This window comes from Myxocyprinus asiaticus, chromosome 36 (assembly GCF_019703515.2).
Source record: "Myxocyprinus asiaticus isolate MX2 ecotype Aquarium Trade chromosome 36, UBuf_Myxa_2, whole genome shotgun sequence".
Classification (NCBI taxonomy): domain Eukaryota; kingdom Metazoa; phylum Chordata; class Actinopteri; order Cypriniformes; family Catostomidae; genus Myxocyprinus; species Myxocyprinus asiaticus.
The window spans coordinates 10,351,926-10,369,833 of NC_059379.1; the positions used below are offsets into that span (position 1 = coordinate 10,351,926).

The following is a 17,908-nucleotide window of genomic DNA, read 5'->3' on the forward strand; positions in this document are numbered from 1 at the left end:
CAGAAGACTAATTCACCATGGGTTCCCTCTGGATTTTCCCATGGGTTTTTCTAATGGCAGTTTTGGATTTATGAGTAAAACTAAGTCTGTGGTAAACACTGATTAAAGATAAGATGGATGTTTTTTTTTTTTTTTATACAAAAATTACACACAGTCATACCTCATTTGTTTAAAGTTTAATGCATGAATTAAAGTAAAGTAAAACTCTACATAATCCAAACAAAACTGAGGTACCTTGATACAAAGACCTTAACAGGATCCAGTAAATACAAAAATCAATACAAAGTGATGAAATGAACAACCAACTGGACTGTGAGCTAGACTGGGTAACCATCAGACAGGTAAAAACACAAATACGATAAAGAACAATGTAACAAGACATGTATAAATACACATGAGGTTACAGGGAACAGGTGGGCACAATTAACAAATCAGACTAACAAGAGGGCATGGCCAGGGAGCAAACCAGGAAAGAGCATGGAGAGCACATGGCAAAGCAAAAGCAAAGTCATGTGCACAACAAAGACCCAACAGTCCATAACACAGAGAACAAGTTACTTTTAAGTAAAAATAATTTATTAAGTTATGGACAAATTAATTGAAGGATCAATTTATAAATCTAAGTAATAATAGGCGTGTATGTGGGGTCTAATGTCTTGTTTCAGTTTAAAAGTGTCTGTGTGCCTTTCCTTTAGTAAAATCTGTTCTCATTATGAGTGGAGAGCCTCTGCTCTCAACAGCTTTATTAAGACAGGACTAAATAGCATTGATCTCACCACAAAGTGTGTGTGTGTGTGTGTGTAATTTTACTCTGCACTGGCACAGGAGGGTCAGCATTTTTCTTCCAATCAGCCTTTCCTAACAAATGATGCTTGCATAGATATTTCTATGCAAAATAATAGAAAGATTATTTCCTCTGCATGTGATCTGATTCATGAATATGCAAACCCTTACCCTTTAGCATTCATACAGAGCACCATTTTCCTTCAAAATAACTGGATACGCTTGTGCTCAGATCAAGGCTGAGCTTTAGCGTGGATCTCTCTTAACTGCTTTCGTAATTACCTGTTTTACCCAGCTTCATGGATGTAATCCAAGTTACTTTTCATTAAATCAGCATTTGTAAAGTAGTGGTTTGTCCTTGTTGTGTTCTCCTGCTGATCAGAATGGAATTATGTACTTGTGATTGTAATGCTGCTGCAGTGAGCAGATCAGTACCAGCGGTAATGAAACATAGATGAATGCATTTCATTAAACCTCACAACAAAATACACACTCACACATACATTATATAAAGCCACATACTGTATGTTCAATCTGTATTAGGGTTGCACAATTCATTGAAATAAAATCGTGATATGACCTAAATAAACTGATTAAAAAAACCGCAAAGGTCTGCGATTTAATTAAATATAAACAAGTCTGCTTGCACTGCTCTGTCTTGTCTGTATTGTGTTGTTGCATTTTACTGTGTTTTCAGAGCAGTAAAAAAAAAACAGGTGTGCTCCAAGTTCACTTCTATTTGATTACGTGCACTGAGTGCATCTTATTTAAGTTAAGTTAGTATACAAATACAAATAATTCACCCCATGGTACCGGGTATTTGTGGACAGCTGATGTGAACTCAGTTACACAAACTTTTCAGGCAGATGTCGCCAAAATAAAAGCTTGACGTGCAAGTTAAAATTGTATTACAGAACTGTATTACTATTTTATAATAATCATAATAATGATAATGATGATAATAATAATAATAATAATAATAATAATAATAATAATAATAATAATACAATAATATAACATTCTAGTTGACTGGGCTTCAAAAATAATGATGATGAATAGTGGGCTGAGACAGTATCACAAAGTGGACAAAAACAGGCCTGCAGTGGACAGGTACAATATGAATATGAAGAAGACAGTGTTTTTTTCTCTCCTTGTTTCACTATTTTATTTATTTATTTGTTTGTGGCTGAACTGAAAAAGGATTTGGTTATTTTTTAAAGGACTCAGGTGTGAATCCTTAAAGAATGACCTCAGTCTAAGAACATGGGCAAAATATTACCAAATTTTGGTAAAAAGAAATCACTTACTAGTTTTTGGTTTATATTATCGTAGTTCAAATCGTAATCGCAATAGCCAACTTTTCAAAATAATTGCAAGATGACTTTTTGTCCAAATAGTGCAGCCTTAATCTACATCTTCATGTTTTTCAAGATGTTTCAAAGCCATGGTCTCCTTGGTTGACGTAAACAGTGCTTTTATGAAGACTTGTAATTGATGGATGATGACAAACAGATGGATGGAAAGATGCACTGATGGATGGATATACAGTAAATATGTATGGATGGATCGTTTAATGGATGGATGAATGAATAAATATATGCTTGTATTATTATTGAATAAATATATGTATGTAAATAACGGACAATGCCAATCGGATGGACGGACAGATGATCGGACACACAGACAGATGGCTAGATAGCTGTACGCCCCTGGAGTTCGCTAGCTCACTAGTTCGAATCCCAGGGCATGCTGAGTGACTCCAGCCAGGTCTCCTAAGCAACCAAATTGGCCTGGTTGCTAGGGAGGGTAGAGTCACATGGGGTAAACTCGTGGTCGCTATATTGTGGTTCGTTCTCGGTGGGGCGTGTGGTGAGTTGAGCGTGGTTGCCGCGGTGGATGGCGTGAAGTCTCCACATGCGCTATGTCTCCGTGGCAATGCGCTCAACAAGCCACGTGATAAAATGCACGGATTGATGGTCTCAGACACGGAGGCAACTGGGATTCGTCCTCCGCCACCCAGACTGAGGAGAATCACTACGCGACCACGAGGATTTGGAAGCACATTGGGAATTGGGCAATCCAAATAAAACAAATTTAAAAAAAGAATAAATATGCATGGAGTTGATGGATGATGCCGAATGGATGGATAAAATGAATAAAGACATGGACGAATGGATGGATGATGAGCAAATGGATGGATGGATTGATGGGTGGATGGAAGATGATGAATAGATGGATGATAATGAACAAATGGATGGATGGTAAGGCAGCTATCAGCATAAATAAGTGAGACATGTAAGGTCCTCATCTTGGAGGCTAATGGTTTAAGGGAATGTGTTGAAACTGGGAGCAATTTGCAGCCAACTGCAGATCTTTCACTCATCCTATCCATTCCAGTTTCCACGGCAACTGCTGGAGCTGTGGATTTGAAAATACATCCCAGACCCTGCAAGTCCAACGAATAAATAAAGCCAACAAATACAGCATTGCTGAAAATAACAATCAGTCTTAGTCATGTTATTTATGATGAATTAGATCACACATTCCTTTTATTACCTTGATAATTATGCTCTTTATTACTTTATGGTTGGCCTAGCACTTCTTTAATAATTTATGTGCCCCTGGACATTAGAATTTTACAACTGACAGCTGAAAAAGAGAGAGAATATCGCATTTTTTGTCAGTTATCTGCATCTAGTACGTGTTGGTGCTCTTGGTTGTAGCATTTTAATTTGTTATCTGCCTGTTTTACTCATTCCAATTGCACTGAAATCAGAAGAGACTCAAACGTGGGTTGAATTCAATTTGTGAGGTGTAAAGTTACTACTGCAAAGTCCAGAGGAATTCTTGTCATATGGAACAGAACACAGGACATTCAAGGACAACAGTTATATGAGATGACATTTCATGCTAATGATGTCCTTGCATGAAAAACAAATACTCCAATGAACAGGGTATTTCTACAATGGCAGTGGTAACTAAAAATGTTTATTTTTGTGTGATGTTTCATCCATGCCAATAAGTGTCAGTATAAAGTTGATGACCAGTGAGGCATCAGTTGTTTAGGTTGTAAAGACAGGAGGAATAAGATGGTATTCATGTTCCCTTATTCCTCTATTCTATTGTGAAAAGAAAGTTGAGTGTTTAATTCTGCATGTGCCCTACAGATGGCGCATCACTGAGTGAGCTGTCCTGGTCCTCATCTCTGGCAGTGGTGGCTGTGTCTTTTTCTGGACTCTTTACATTCATCTTCCTCATGCTGGTTTGCCTGTGCTGCAAACGAGGTGACATTGGCTTTAAGGTGAGAGACCCTCTTTCATAAAACTGTCTATTTAACATTTTCAGTGAATTTTGCTGTCCTAGAATGCGACCATTGTGTTCTAACAGACTCTAATGGTTTACAGGGCCAAACCTTTGGATAAAGTTAACATGTGTAAACAGGAGTGTAACTCAGTATAACTCAGTCCCAATCAGAACACACATAATTAAATACACCACAATCTCAGTCTCAGACCAATGATATAAGCACACTGCAAACATCATGTTCCTATTTAGTGTTTTTGTTTTGTTTTCGAGGAAGAATATCAACAATCCTTAAGACAGACTTGTGTATAGCTAAATCTGGTGAGGCTGTATAAAGGTGAAGTGTGTAATTTTTCAGTATTTAAATACTTTCTCCTATCACAGCTTAATATGCAGAGACAACTACAAGAAAGCAATTCGTTGGTTGATCTTCCTGAAAAGTGTCAATACTGTGGATCTGTGATGCTATCAAAACATTGCTGTTTTTTTTTATCATCCCGATCAGACCAACGCATTAACATTGGCTCAACCAATGGTGTGAGTTTGGGGTGTGATTAACTTTTGTTCGACCAATGACAGATGGGAGAATGCTCTGTTTGAAACAGGGCGTCACCCCTTGGCTACCATTGCTCGCTCTGACAAGCTTTGCCGAACTTCCCATAGGAATGAATGGGAAATTAAACAGTGTGTTTTTGGCTAAATATTCTCATAAATGGAATTGACAATATTCTTACGTGGGCTGGAATGAAGAGTGGCATTTTAAAGCATATTTACCTGATGTTTTTTGTAAAACACGTTTTTAAATTACACAGTAATTTGATTGAAAACTATGGAGACTAAAGAGAAAAGCATCATTTGATGGAGATTACACACCTTAGTGAACAGAACCGCTCATAATGTCTCATAGCACACTCACTATGATGCTGTGAACCCTTTATTTACTATCGCCTTTACTAAGACCTGAATTAATAAGAAATTATTTACTAAAGTTACGTTATTAGCTATAATTTGCCTTGGAGCAAATGTAGGATGCCTTGCTGATGTTAAACATGTAATACATTTAATCCATAGCATGCGCTTCTCAAGATTTATTTAAAGATTTTTATAAAAGAAAGACAAAACACTAAGTGTACCCTCTCTAGGTACCTCGTGTCACTATTACAAGTGACCCAGCAACAAAGTTTTTTACAATTTTTTTTGGTATGATTTCTATAAAATTCCCCTTAAATCTACTTAAACACACATCACTGCCGTAGACTCTCGTTGGAAATGGAGTACGCCAACAATTGCTAAGATAGGATTGGTCAGAAACATTTTTAAAGTGACGTGTAGCTAAAGGTCAATTGGCTGGTTAGCGTCACACCATTAGCCCCTGCTAGTTGATGCCAAGAAGCATGTTTTGTTAGCAAGCAGTATTTAAATCACAAGTATTTTATTATCATGTTAGATGTTTTTCATGTGACCAGTGAGTGTTGTTTTTTGGAGGGGTCTTGACAGCATTAAATTTGCTCAATCCCTAGGGGACTAATCAGTCACAGAAATTATACACTTAAAATCTTCTTACTGAGCCAGACAAAATTCACAATATTCAATATTCTCCGGAAACAAGTCAAAACATCATATGCTATTTTTTACTGACATGTAAATTTATCTTGATTATAATAATGTTTATAGATTTTTACTGGAAAACGAAGCAAAAATACTGTTTAAAATAAATTTGCGAGGGCTCTGTCTTTCCCATGTCACTGCCCAAGAAAATACGGTACTTTCAGTGGCACTTATACACAGAATGAATCACTAATGGTTTGTTATTCAACCGGGTTATCTGGGAGAGATGTCAATCAAACACACTATGCCAGCTATCTTCACAGCACTGATTTGATACAAAAATCGCACAAGGCCTTGGACTACTGCTGTCCTGCGTTTATGAATGAAATTGTTCAGTTGGGAGAGGACAATTTCATGAATCAGTTCAGAGTCTGAATCAGATGTGTAGAAATGCTTTCTTCGGAAACTTGAAAACAAGTGCAACACATGCACACAAACGCAGTAGTTCTGTTCACTTGCATCTCCTCTGCCTTTAACCTCGTGCGACCCCGTGTCCACATGTGTGGAAATGGTATTTTGGCTTCGCTTTACGCAACGCATAATTTAAATGAATTAAAACCGATGGAATAATGTTAATCTACACTGTCATTTAAGGGTTAAAATTCTGGCGCACCGCGTCACGGGACATAACAGCATGATGTTGATTTCCAGGAAGCGCTGCAACTGGCACCTGGCCAACAAAAGTGCCTCTGGTAATAATCCTCTTAAAGTTTTTTTGATTGAAACCTGTTTGGTTGTAAAGAGTAGCGTCTCTAGTTTCGTTTGATATACCGCTTTAAAAAATCCATTCGTTTTTCGCACATCAGCGTGCTGATAAACATTATGTCCTCATATGTTGAAATTAGGACTGCATTCCCTAAGAAGTTGAAAAAACATGTTAATTATCCGGAATATAATAACACATCTGTTCGCTTCATTTTAATATAAATTTCATTATTGTTTTATTTTGTTATCACTGTACAATCCGGTTCTATTCATTAACATTAGTAAATGCATTCCTATATATTTGCATTTTCACATTGAGAATAAATGTATTCATGCAAAAGCTGAAAAATGTTGCTTTCAGAGGCTTTATATTGAGTAAGGTGCATTTCTAACTGTTCTGAGACCAGTGCAGATAGACAGAACACTGGAGGTTAAGTCATTCACTAACTAGGGAGCAAGGGTGCATCCTATAGCTTTCTAAGTGCATTCACTCCTAAAATCCGACCAGACGTTCAGTTTCAGGCAGCAGATGATATTTGGACCACTCAACATATTTGGCAGACATGGAACAATGATAATCACTACATAGATTAAGAATTTTACTATGCAAAATTTTATTTTAACATGGTTGGCAGTGATTTGATGATGCTGGCCATTACATTTACTCAGAATTATTTTATTCAAAATTATTTGCTCTAGAATGTTTTATTTTTTATTTACTTGTTTATTAAGTGCTACTAGTTACAAATCAAAAATGGAAAAGGAAAATGCACACAGCAGTCCATGTGCTTCAGAGAAATGGGATCTTTGCAGTGCAAACCACTTAGTGCTGTCTCTAAAGGTTAAAAGAAGAGACACAGAGAGAGCACAGGGACACAAGCACTTTTCTGTAGATGTGTTTTTCATCTTGTAGTGAGCAGCGGAGGCCATCAAGCGGCATATGGGCATACATCTCTGAGCTCACAGTGCATTTTTCAGCAGAACCTTAAAGTGGGTCAAGACACAGGAGAAAATATGATCTGTGTGAGTGTGTGAGAGAGGGGAAGATAACTCTTTTATGATCTCAGCACCTGGTCTCCAGTAAAGGCCAAATATTTGTAATTACAGTCCCTCTGTGGACTAGCTCACTACTTAAACTTTAACTGCTAAAAGGGACCTCTTTCTCTCTGTCTCTCTCTCTCTCTCTCTCTCTCTCTCTCTCTCTCTCTCTCTGCACCATGATAGAAAAACAAATGTGTGTGCAGTATGCGTGTATGCTTATGCTAATGTATGAGTGTTGTACATACAAATTTCAAAATTAACACTCAAAATTAACACCCAAGTACCTAATGCAAGTAAAAAAGTAGCATTAAGTAAATAAACCTGTGTTACTTAACTTTATTAGGAACTGCAACATTACATACCTAAAAATTAATTCTAAGGGGCTGTTCAGACCGAATGCTTTTCTGTGGTAAAACACACTAGACGCTGCTCAAAATATAGAATAAAAAAAAAATTGCCCAACAAGACAAAATACACAATATTCACAAAATATTCTCTGATGTCATAACATTGTATGCAATTTTCCTTCACAGGTACATTTATCTTGTTTTAAGGGTGTAAAAAAAAAGCTAAAAAAATAAATAAAAATAAAAAGCTATATTTTTGTTTATAGTTCAACAGATATAAGAATATATGTAATATTATATTGTAAGTGCTCTGTCTTTCCCTTGTTTTTATGAGGGGTAGATTTAATGGTAGGGTTAGGGCAGAGGTTTTCAAACTTTTCGTCAAACATGATGATCTGTTTTCAAGTGACCCCCATCCTAAAATATATAAGCAGCTTTACATTTTTATGTATGAAGTCCCATTACTGTGTGAGAAAAATAGTAAGTGTGATATTATAAAGACAACATGTTGTTTGCAAAATTAAGTAATTGGCTTTTATTTTGTCAGTGAGTAACACTTTGCAAAAGGGTTCTATTTGTTACCATTAGTTAATGCATTGGGTATCATGAACTAAACTCATTTTTAAGCAGCATTTGTTAATCTTACATTTACGCATTTGGCAGATGCTTTTATCCAAAGCAACTTGCAGTGCCCTGATTACAGGGACAATCCCCCTGGAGCAACCTGGAGTTAAGTGCCTTGCTCAAGGACACAATGGTGGTGGCTGTGGGGATTGAACCAACAACCTTCCACTTAACAGTTCAGTGTTTTAGTCCACTACACAACCACATCTACTCATTTTAACACATACTTTTTTTTTTTTTTTTTTTTTTTTTTTTTTTTTTTATAAACTTTTAATTTTAAAATATATAGTAAATGTTGAAATCAACATTAAACAAGATTAACAAAAGCTGTAAAAGTATTGTTTATTGATATTCATGTTAACCAATTTTAACCAATGGAACCTTACTGTAAAGTGTTCCTTGTCATTGTAATAAAGGAAATTAAGAAAATTAAAATAAATTATTAAAATATTTCAAAATAATATAAATAAAATCTGGGAAATATTATTTGTATTAAATTGAGATCATATCTTTTTGTTCTACTTACTGTAATGTTGGATGTATAAACCTGGAGGAAAATCATTTTCAATTCAATTAAAATTTTCAAATCTGAAAAAAGAAATGTATAACTATTAGCACTTTCTTGCTTTTAAAAGGTACAGATGCAGCACAACAAATATAAGAGAACACAAGTGTCGTGAGACATGTTTTAAAAGTTAAAGTTCTTTATAACTTGACACTGCATTTAAATAACATTAAAAAAACAGCAAGATGCAGTGCAAAGCTCAAAAACGTCTGTCTAATGCAGGTTTACAATATATAGAAAAACAGCTAAAAAACTGCAAATGCACATTTGGTGTGAACAGCTCTAGAGTCTGACCCCCACTAATGAAACTGATGTGTGTGATTTAAATCAAAGACATTCAAACCTTCTACTAAAGATCTTTTCTTTTTCTTCAGTTGAAAATGTATTATGAATTTATTATAATATATACGTATAATAAACAATATTAGGCAGGTGGTTTAATGTTGTGGCTGATCAGTATATATATATATATATATCCTCCTGACCCGTTTCTGCGTGATTTTTGGCACTGCACTGCTGCCAAACGATTGGCTGATTAGGTAATTGAATGCATGATTGTTGGTCCCAGATGGCCTGGTTTGAGTATTTCTGTAACTGCTGATCTTCTGGGATTTCCACGCACAAAAGTCTCTAGAATATACTCCGAATGGTGCCAAAAACAAAAAATATCCAGTGAGTGGCAGTTCTGTGGACGGAATGCCTTATAATGGCCAGACTGGATCGAACTGACAAAGTCTACGGTAACTCAGATAACCGCTCTCCAAATCTGTGGTGAGAAGAATATCATTTCAGAATGCTATTCTGAGTTGCGGGTTGGCACTTTTTTGGTGGCACGAGGGGGACCTACACAATATTAAGCACGTGGTTTTAATGTTGTGGCTGATCGATGTGTATATATATATATATATATATATATACAGGTGCATCTCAATAAATTAGAATGTCGTGGAAAAGTTCATTTATTTCAGTAATTCAACTCAAATTGTGAAACTTGTGTATTAAATAAATTCAATGCACACAGACTGAAGTTGTTTAAGTCTTTGGTTCTTTTAATTGTGATGATTTTGGCTCACATTTAACAAAAACCCACCAATTCACTCAAAAAATTAGAATATGGTGACATGCCAATCAGCTAATCAACTCAAAACACCTGCAAAGGTTTCCTGAGCCTTCAAAATGGTCTCTCAGTTTGGTTCACTAGGCTACACAATCATGGGGAAGACTGCTGATCTGACAGTTGTCCAGAAGACAATAATTGACACCCTTCACAAGGAGGGTAAGCCACAAACATTCATTGCCAAAGAAGCTGGCTGTTCACAGAGTGCTGTATCCAAGCATGTTAACAGAAAGTTGAGTGGAAGGAAAAAGTGTGGAAGAAAAAGATGCACAACCAACCGAGAGAACCGCAGCCTTATGAGGATTGTCAAGCAAAATCGATTCAAGAATTTGGGTGAACTTCACAAGGAATGGACTGAGGCTGGGGTCAAGGCATCAAGAGCCACCACATACAGACATGTCAAGGAATTTGGCTACAGTTGTCGTATTCCTCTTGTTAAGCCACTCCTGAACCACAGACAACGTCAGAGGCGTCTTACCTGGGCTAAGGAGAAGAAGAACTGGACTGTTGCCCAGTGGTCCAAAGTCCTCTTTTCAGATGAGAGCAAGTTTTGTATTTCATTTGGAAACCAAGGTCCTAGAGTCTGGAGGAAGGGTGGAGAAGCTCATAGCCCAAGTTGCTTGAAGTCCAGTGTTAAGTTTCCACAGTCTGTGATGATTTGGGATGCAATGTCATCTGCTGGTGTTGGTCCATTGTGTTTTTTGAAAACCAAAGTCACTGCACCCGTTTACCAAGACATTTTGGAGCACTTCATGCTTCCTTCTGCTGACCAGCTTTTTAAAGATGCTGATTTCATTTTCCAGCAGGATTTGGCACCAGCCCACACTGCCAAAAGCACCAAAAGTTGGTTAAATGACCATGGTGTTGGTGTGCTTGACTGGCCAGCAAACTCACCAGACCTGAACCCCATAGAGAATCTAGGGGGTATTGTCAAGAGGAAAATGAGAAACAAGAGACCAAAAAATGCAGATGAGCTGAAGGCCACTGTCAAAGAAACCTGGGCTTCCATACCACCTCAGCAGTGCCACAAACTGATCACCTCCATGCCACGCCGAATTGAGGCAGTAATTAAAGCGAAAGGAGCCCCTACCAAGTATTGAGTACATATACAGTAAATGAACATACTTTCCAGAAGGCCAACAATTCACTAAAAATGTTTTTTTTATTGGTCTTATGATGTATTCTAATTTTTTGAGATAGTGAATTGGTGGGTTTTTGTTAAATGTGAGCCAAAATCATCACAATTAAAAGAACCAAAGACTTAAACTACTTCAGTCTGTGTGCATTGAATTTATTTAATACACGAGTTTCACAATTTGAGTTGAATTACTGAAATAAATGAACTTTTCCACAACATTCTAATTTATTGAGATGCACCTGTATATATGTATATATTTCTCCAGTACTCCATGTGGCGACACATGTGGAACATTCAGCCTGGTCTCAGCATTTTTGCAAAACGAAACGATGTGACATAATACACATTTGCCAAGTTTTCCAGTGAAATGGTCACCAGAGGGCACCAAAAGCAAGTGAAACAGTGTTGACTCGCAATCAGACGAAGTGTTTAAGGTGAATATTAGAGGTTTTAATGAGTAAAACGTGCCTCCCTAACATAAAACTTTAACCTAAACCTAACCAATAGTGATCTAAAATAAAATAAGAGGTAGACACAAAACATACATCCTTACCCTTAACCAACATCTACACCTAACCGATAGTGTCCAAAAACAAAATGAGAAATACAAAGCACATTTTCTAAAGCAACCACATCACCTTGTGTCGCTTTGACACTCTTGTCTCACCTGTCAGCTTATGTGCTTGACTGGTCTCTAACTGTGTACTTCAGGTGAGGTATCAGGTGAGCTACCGCACAAGCTAATCACTTTGAAATAAGTGTGTAAATGTAGGTGAGTCAGTAACACAAGCGTAAAATGTATCGTTTTTCAAATGATGCGGTGAAGTAAAAGTGTTTGTATATAATAACATAGCAGTATGTGAGTAATAGTGTGTAAAATAAGTGTTTATAATGTAATAATCAGCCGTTGTAGTCGTGATTTGTGTGAAAGTGAATGAAACGCACAGTTGTTGTAGCGCCTCTAGTGTTCATTTCACCAGTAAACTGTGACAAAACGTAGAATTCGGTTGCGAATATTAGGCCACCGAAGCAGTCTATACAAACAAAACCACGATGGTTCTTCACGTTTTTGTGGCAGCTGAAGTTTCACTGTTTCACTGGCATAAAATGCAGTGAGTGACACAATAACCTGCACTGTTTGTCACTGATTTTTGCTAGTTTGCAAGGATATGTGCATGTTTATTTGTGCTGATAGCAGCAAGGGCCTGTCATGCACATGTGAGAAGGAATGAGTGCGAGGAAGGAAGGATGGAGAAAAAAGAGTGATGTCATAAGCATAGAATGTGAAAGCCTTTCCCTCTCTTTCCCTGCGAGTCACACATTTTTGTGGGAGCGTGTCCTCTTTTCTTAATCGCCAGTCTTTACACTCTCTTGAGAAGAACACAGGAACTGCCCCTCCCTTCATTCTCTCTCCCTGTCTCTCCAGTGGAGGATCAATGTGCTTTTTATTTGTGTGTTTTTGGAGTGTTGTAATAATGTATTCCGGAGACCTGGGCTATTCGGTTCCACAGCAGCATGAACTGTTTCCTACCATTCTGTCTAGTCATGTGTGCACCTCTCAGGTGCTTAGGGTAGAGCCCAGATGTGCAGGGACAGAAGAAAAGTGGTATTCAAGATTCAGTGGTATTCAACATGCATTAAGGACAGGTAAGATGGGACACTTATATTCTGAATTTTTTTAAATCTCTGATACTAAAAGGTGGTGGTTTCTTCAAAAAATTGTTATAACTGTTATTAAAGGTCGACCGATAGTGGATTTTGGCGATACCGATAACTAAGGTGGTGGAAAAGGCTAACAACCAAATAATCGGCCAATAGTTTTTCAAATCAATTTATAGAATGTTACAAAATACAACAGTCTTTCCTTACTGTGACAGGCACACATAGGAATAAATTAATTTAAAAAAAACTATCAGCAACTATCGGCATAGGTATTTGTTTTTTTTAAAGTGTAACATGGCTTATTTTAAACAGTGGATAAAAGCAGAATTATCTGGAATTATGATGATCTGACAATGTTTTTTTTTTTAGACAAATGATGTATTTGGACACTTAAGTCACGCTTAAAACTGTCTGAATGTCAATGCATTAGATTGGTTTGGAAACCAATAAATCTAAGTGGCTTAGAAGCAACTTCACTTTTTTTTTATAGCTATTTTTGCAATAACTTTTCACCAATTGGTGAAATTGTATTTTTAAAAGTAATATTTAAAATTAACCCTAAAATACATCTGTGAGTCCAAAAATGAACCAGCCGTCTGATATTTAAGACATATTTTTTTACATGAAGTTCTATTCATCTGACATTTCAGGTCTTCCTCAATTAAGAACATTCCATTGTAGTTATAACCTATATATATTTGTGTGGGTAGGGTTTTTAAGACATTTAAAGTGTTACCACCAAATATGGAAATTGCCCATGCTATGATACACAGGCTTTTTTTAAACTAACACCTAAAACTCTATTTTCTATGTGTCTGAAACTCTTGAATAAAATTGATTAAAAGATTTATCGACCATTTCAAATTAAATAATTTCTAAAATAATCATTACAGAATGTAAATACATAAAATATGTAGTTTTTAAAGAATGAGCATCTAATTTTCACCAAGGTATTTGTCGACACATGTACCCTTTTTAGGGGGGTAAAGTTTCGTATGCATTCTAAGGTTAAATAAAATAGATTTTTGTCAGTTTCAGTATGTTCTAAATGCCACAATATGTTTACTGAGGATTTTATGAGCTATTTTCATCAACTATTGTGTCAAAGATATTTGCTATATGAATCCATTGTTTTTTTAGGTGGATGTGTTGGCTAGTTAGTTGGCTTTTACTTATTAAAAAATTTGAATTATTTGATATTCTCGGAAAAGGCAACACTTGTTTACAACAGATGTTTCTTCTTCCGAGAATAAAAAAGGGGTTGCTGATTATAAGCCTGGAGTGATACAAATATGGTTCTGTTTAGTTGCAGTTTTGGATGAATGTTTACTTCAGAGAAATCTTGATAATTTAGAAATGTTTATCCTGTGACTTGGGCTTAACAATATGGCTTCAGGCAAGAAAATATAGGCCTTTAGTTAGAATCACAACATGCCCTGTTTGGATTCCCAGCACAGTCATTAATAGGATATAGTATTCGGCATTACTGCCGTGCACTGGGCAGATTGGGAGCTGATGTGGCAGTTGTGTGGGGCGTGTGAAGATGCAGACAATAAGGCCTTTTGGGGATCTGACTGTTTGTGTGTACAACAATGTGTATATGTCTTTTAGCATGTGCTTTTAAGTGTATCTATGACTTCTGGGTCACTGTTTTCCATTTCTTCGACCCCATAACTCTGCAACACTGCTCGCAGAACGGCTTTTTGCTCACATATGGAGGAGCATTTCCGATTTCCAGATGCTGCCAAATCTTTTCTTGTCTCTTCTAAGCACTCTCTCTCTCTCTCATCTCTCTTTGTAGTTTCATCACATCCATGTGGGGTGAGAAGCACATTGGAACATGAAGTATAAGTCTAAAGCTCTTAAAATGAAACTGATGACTCATTATTAGATCTGATTATGGTGACATGCTCTTTAAAGGACTGTTTAATTAATTGCCGTTTGTTCCATCAAGCATTAAAATTATTATTTTTTTTCCTTTTTCACCCAATTTGGAATGCCCAATTCCCAGTGCGCTTTTAAGTCCTTGTGGTCGCGTAGTGATTCGCCTCAATCTGGGTGGCGGAGGATGAATCCCAGTTGCCTCCGTGTCTGAGACCATCAACCTTGTTGAGCACGTTGCCACGGAGACATAGCGCTTGTGGAGACTTCACGGCATCCACCGCGGCATCCACGCTCAACTCACCACGTGCCCCACCGAGAACAAACCACATTATAGCAACCACGAGGAGGTTACCCCATGTGACTCTACCCTCCCTAGCAACCGGGCCAATTTGGTTACTTAGGAGACCTGGCTGGAGTCACTCAGCAAACCCTGGGATTCGAACTAGCGAACTAGTGAACTCCAGGGGTGGTAGCCAGCATCTTTTACCACTGAGCTATCCAGGCCCCAAAAATATACTTTTTATTATTTTTCATTTCAAGAGGCTTAACAGGTTCAACGTTCCTTACTGTCAGAAGATACTGATGTGTCTTTTCAATTTAAAGATCTATCTGCTTGTGCATTCTTGTACATCAATACCCTCAGAGGGAAATTGTATTGCTCAGAGGTTTCTCTTTCAAAGCTTATTTGAGATTGCAGTTATGTTTCATTTATGTACTGTATCAGCTTTGTATCAGATGTTCCTTAGGAGAAACAAAAACAGACACAAATAAGACAATTCTTGATGTACAGTAAGAGTATAGATCTATCAAATTAGCCTAATGTGGATAGTATAGCTTAGAAAATCTTGTCCTTGAAAGAATTTGATGTAAAATATTCATTTTGAAATCTCTGACTTTTGACTTGTCAAATCTGAGCACAGTTTGAGACTAGATTGAGATCTCTTCTGAAACTAGAAGAAATGTGTGTGAGATTACTGGAGTCTTTTTTCCCCCAGGATAAACACCTGAGAAGCAGAAACCATGGCCCTCCATTTAATCTTATTGCTGTCTAGGTCTAGGAGAAATAACTGAGGTATTAGATCTAATTTGTAATTTTTCTTCCCTAAGAGGAAAAAACCCACAAAGGTACCTTGAATCTTTCACACAATGCTGAAATTGAGCAGAGCAATATGTAATATAACTGCTGGGATCACTTTGAGTCTGACTACCCAAATAAAAAAAGTAAAATAATAAAAAGATAGGTAGGTAGGTAGGTGTGTGGGTGGGTGTTTGGTCAGGTAGGTAGGACAGATAGATAGATAGATAGATAGATAGATAGATATTTTATTTTTATTTCTTTTGATTTTGTGGTGAAAAATGACATTTCTTCATCAGATTCAACCATTCAGATTTAGAGATATGCAGCAACACTACTTTGACCTTTGACCCTTGGCCTCTGTCTTTTTCATTGCTACCGTAGGAGTTTGAGAATGCAGATGGAGAGGACTATCCAGCAGATATGTCCACGCCGGCATCACCTGCATCTCATGCCGGTCCCGATGTCTACATCCTACCTCTCACTGAGGTCTCGCTGCCTGTTGCCAAGCAACCTGGCCGATCAGGTGGGTTATTGTCACACCACATCTGAGGGTATTACTCATATTTATCAATGATAAACACTTAAATATTGATCTCAAGTCAACCTGTCTGTTGAAAAGACCAACATATGTTGTGCTTTAGATGCTGGTTCCCAATGTGAGATGCTGATTTCCTCAAAAGGGTTCCTAACTAGCCTTACCAGCAAGCCTTTTTGGTCAACCCACTTCATGAGCAAGACCATGCTGTTTCACCAGCATTTGCTGCTGGTGAAAAATACGGCTGTTCTGGTCCATCAGCTAGACCAGCTCCAAACCAGGAGATTCATGCTGGTCTAAGCTGGCCTTCTCAGCAGGGCTGTCATATGAGCAAGACCAGATGCGATAGCACTTAAGAAAGCTCAAGGCTGTTGTCCTGTTGTCTTGCATCCTGTCTGACCCTGCTTATGCAACTCCCATACAAGCTTCACATTCTCTGGACTGGAGTTTTTCTTTTTCCAGAGGATAATGTTAACATGTTCGGTCTGGCTTTTAACCCACAAGTTCTCCAGTGTAAAATCCAGAACAGACCAACGCCCTGCCGCTGCAGCCCAGCCTCCACTCCCTCCTCATGTGGCGGACACTCTCCCACAGTCCCGAGTTGCTCTGGGTCTTTAGCAGCTAGTGCAGATTCTCAGTGCTGGTAGCCATTGAGAATAATGGGTGCTTTTGTTGTCAATAGGACTGGATTAAAATATAGATTTTATGATGCTTTGCGATCATTTATTTCATATGTTAGCAAAATGGACATTATAACTGAAATATACCCATATAAATCGATATCGAATTGAAATCGGAATCGAATTGTGAGCTTGTGAATCTGTATTAATTCCCAGCCCTACTTGTCAATGTGTTTTTTTTTTTTTTTCACCCAATTTGGAATGCCCAATTCCCAATGCGCTTTTAAATCCTTGTGGTCGCATAGTGATTTGTCAATCAGGGTGGTGGGGGACAAATCCCAGCTGTCTCTGTGTCTGAGACTGTCAACCCATGCATCTTATCATGTGGCTTGTTGAGCGCGTTGCCACGGAGACATAGCGCGTGTGGAGGCTTCACGCCATCCACCGCGGCATCCACGCTCAACTCACCACGTGCCCCACCGAGAACGAACCACATTATAGCAACCACGAGGAGGTTACCCCATGTGACTCTACTCTCCCTAGCAACTGGGCCAATTTGGTTGCTTATGAGACCTGGCTGAAGTCACTCAGCACGCGTGTATTTTACCACTGAGCTACCCAGTTCCCCAAAATCATTGTGTTAATCAGTATTTTTGTCTTGTTGTACAGTAAAAATATAAAAACTTTCGTAAAATGAGCTAAATATACTTGAGAAGCAAAGTTGTGTAAATTAATAAAACTTGTTTCCAGAGAATAAATCTTAAATATGTCTAATTTTCTTAGCCCATTGTTTTTCTCTCTCGTTTTAAACACAAATCTAACCAAATTTGTGAGTTTGTGCTTAAATAATAATAAAAAATAAAAAAAAAGAATTTGCCAATGTAGTACGAAAAATAAA

At 37.5% G+C, this 17,908-nt stretch overlaps 1 protein-coding gene across 2 annotated transcripts in view; it reads left to right on the plus strand.

Moving 5' to 3' along the window:
* The window catches only part of LOC127426926 (serine/threonine-protein kinase LMTK1-like), an 80,103-nt gene that overhangs the window by 46,026 nt on the left and 16,169 nt on the right, over positions 1-17,908 (plus strand). Inside the window, exons 2-3 of one of the 2 annotated variants that reach the window (XM_051674090.1) lie at positions 3,951-4,084; positions 16,237-16,378. In XM_051674090.1, coding sequence (XP_051530050.1) covers positions 3,951-4,084; positions 16,237-16,378 — 276 coding nt within the window. Of the gene's footprint in view, positions 1-3,950; positions 4,085-12,620; positions 12,879-16,236; positions 16,379-17,908 lie in introns of those variants that run through there. The other variant, XM_051674093.1, reaches the window with a different exon arrangement.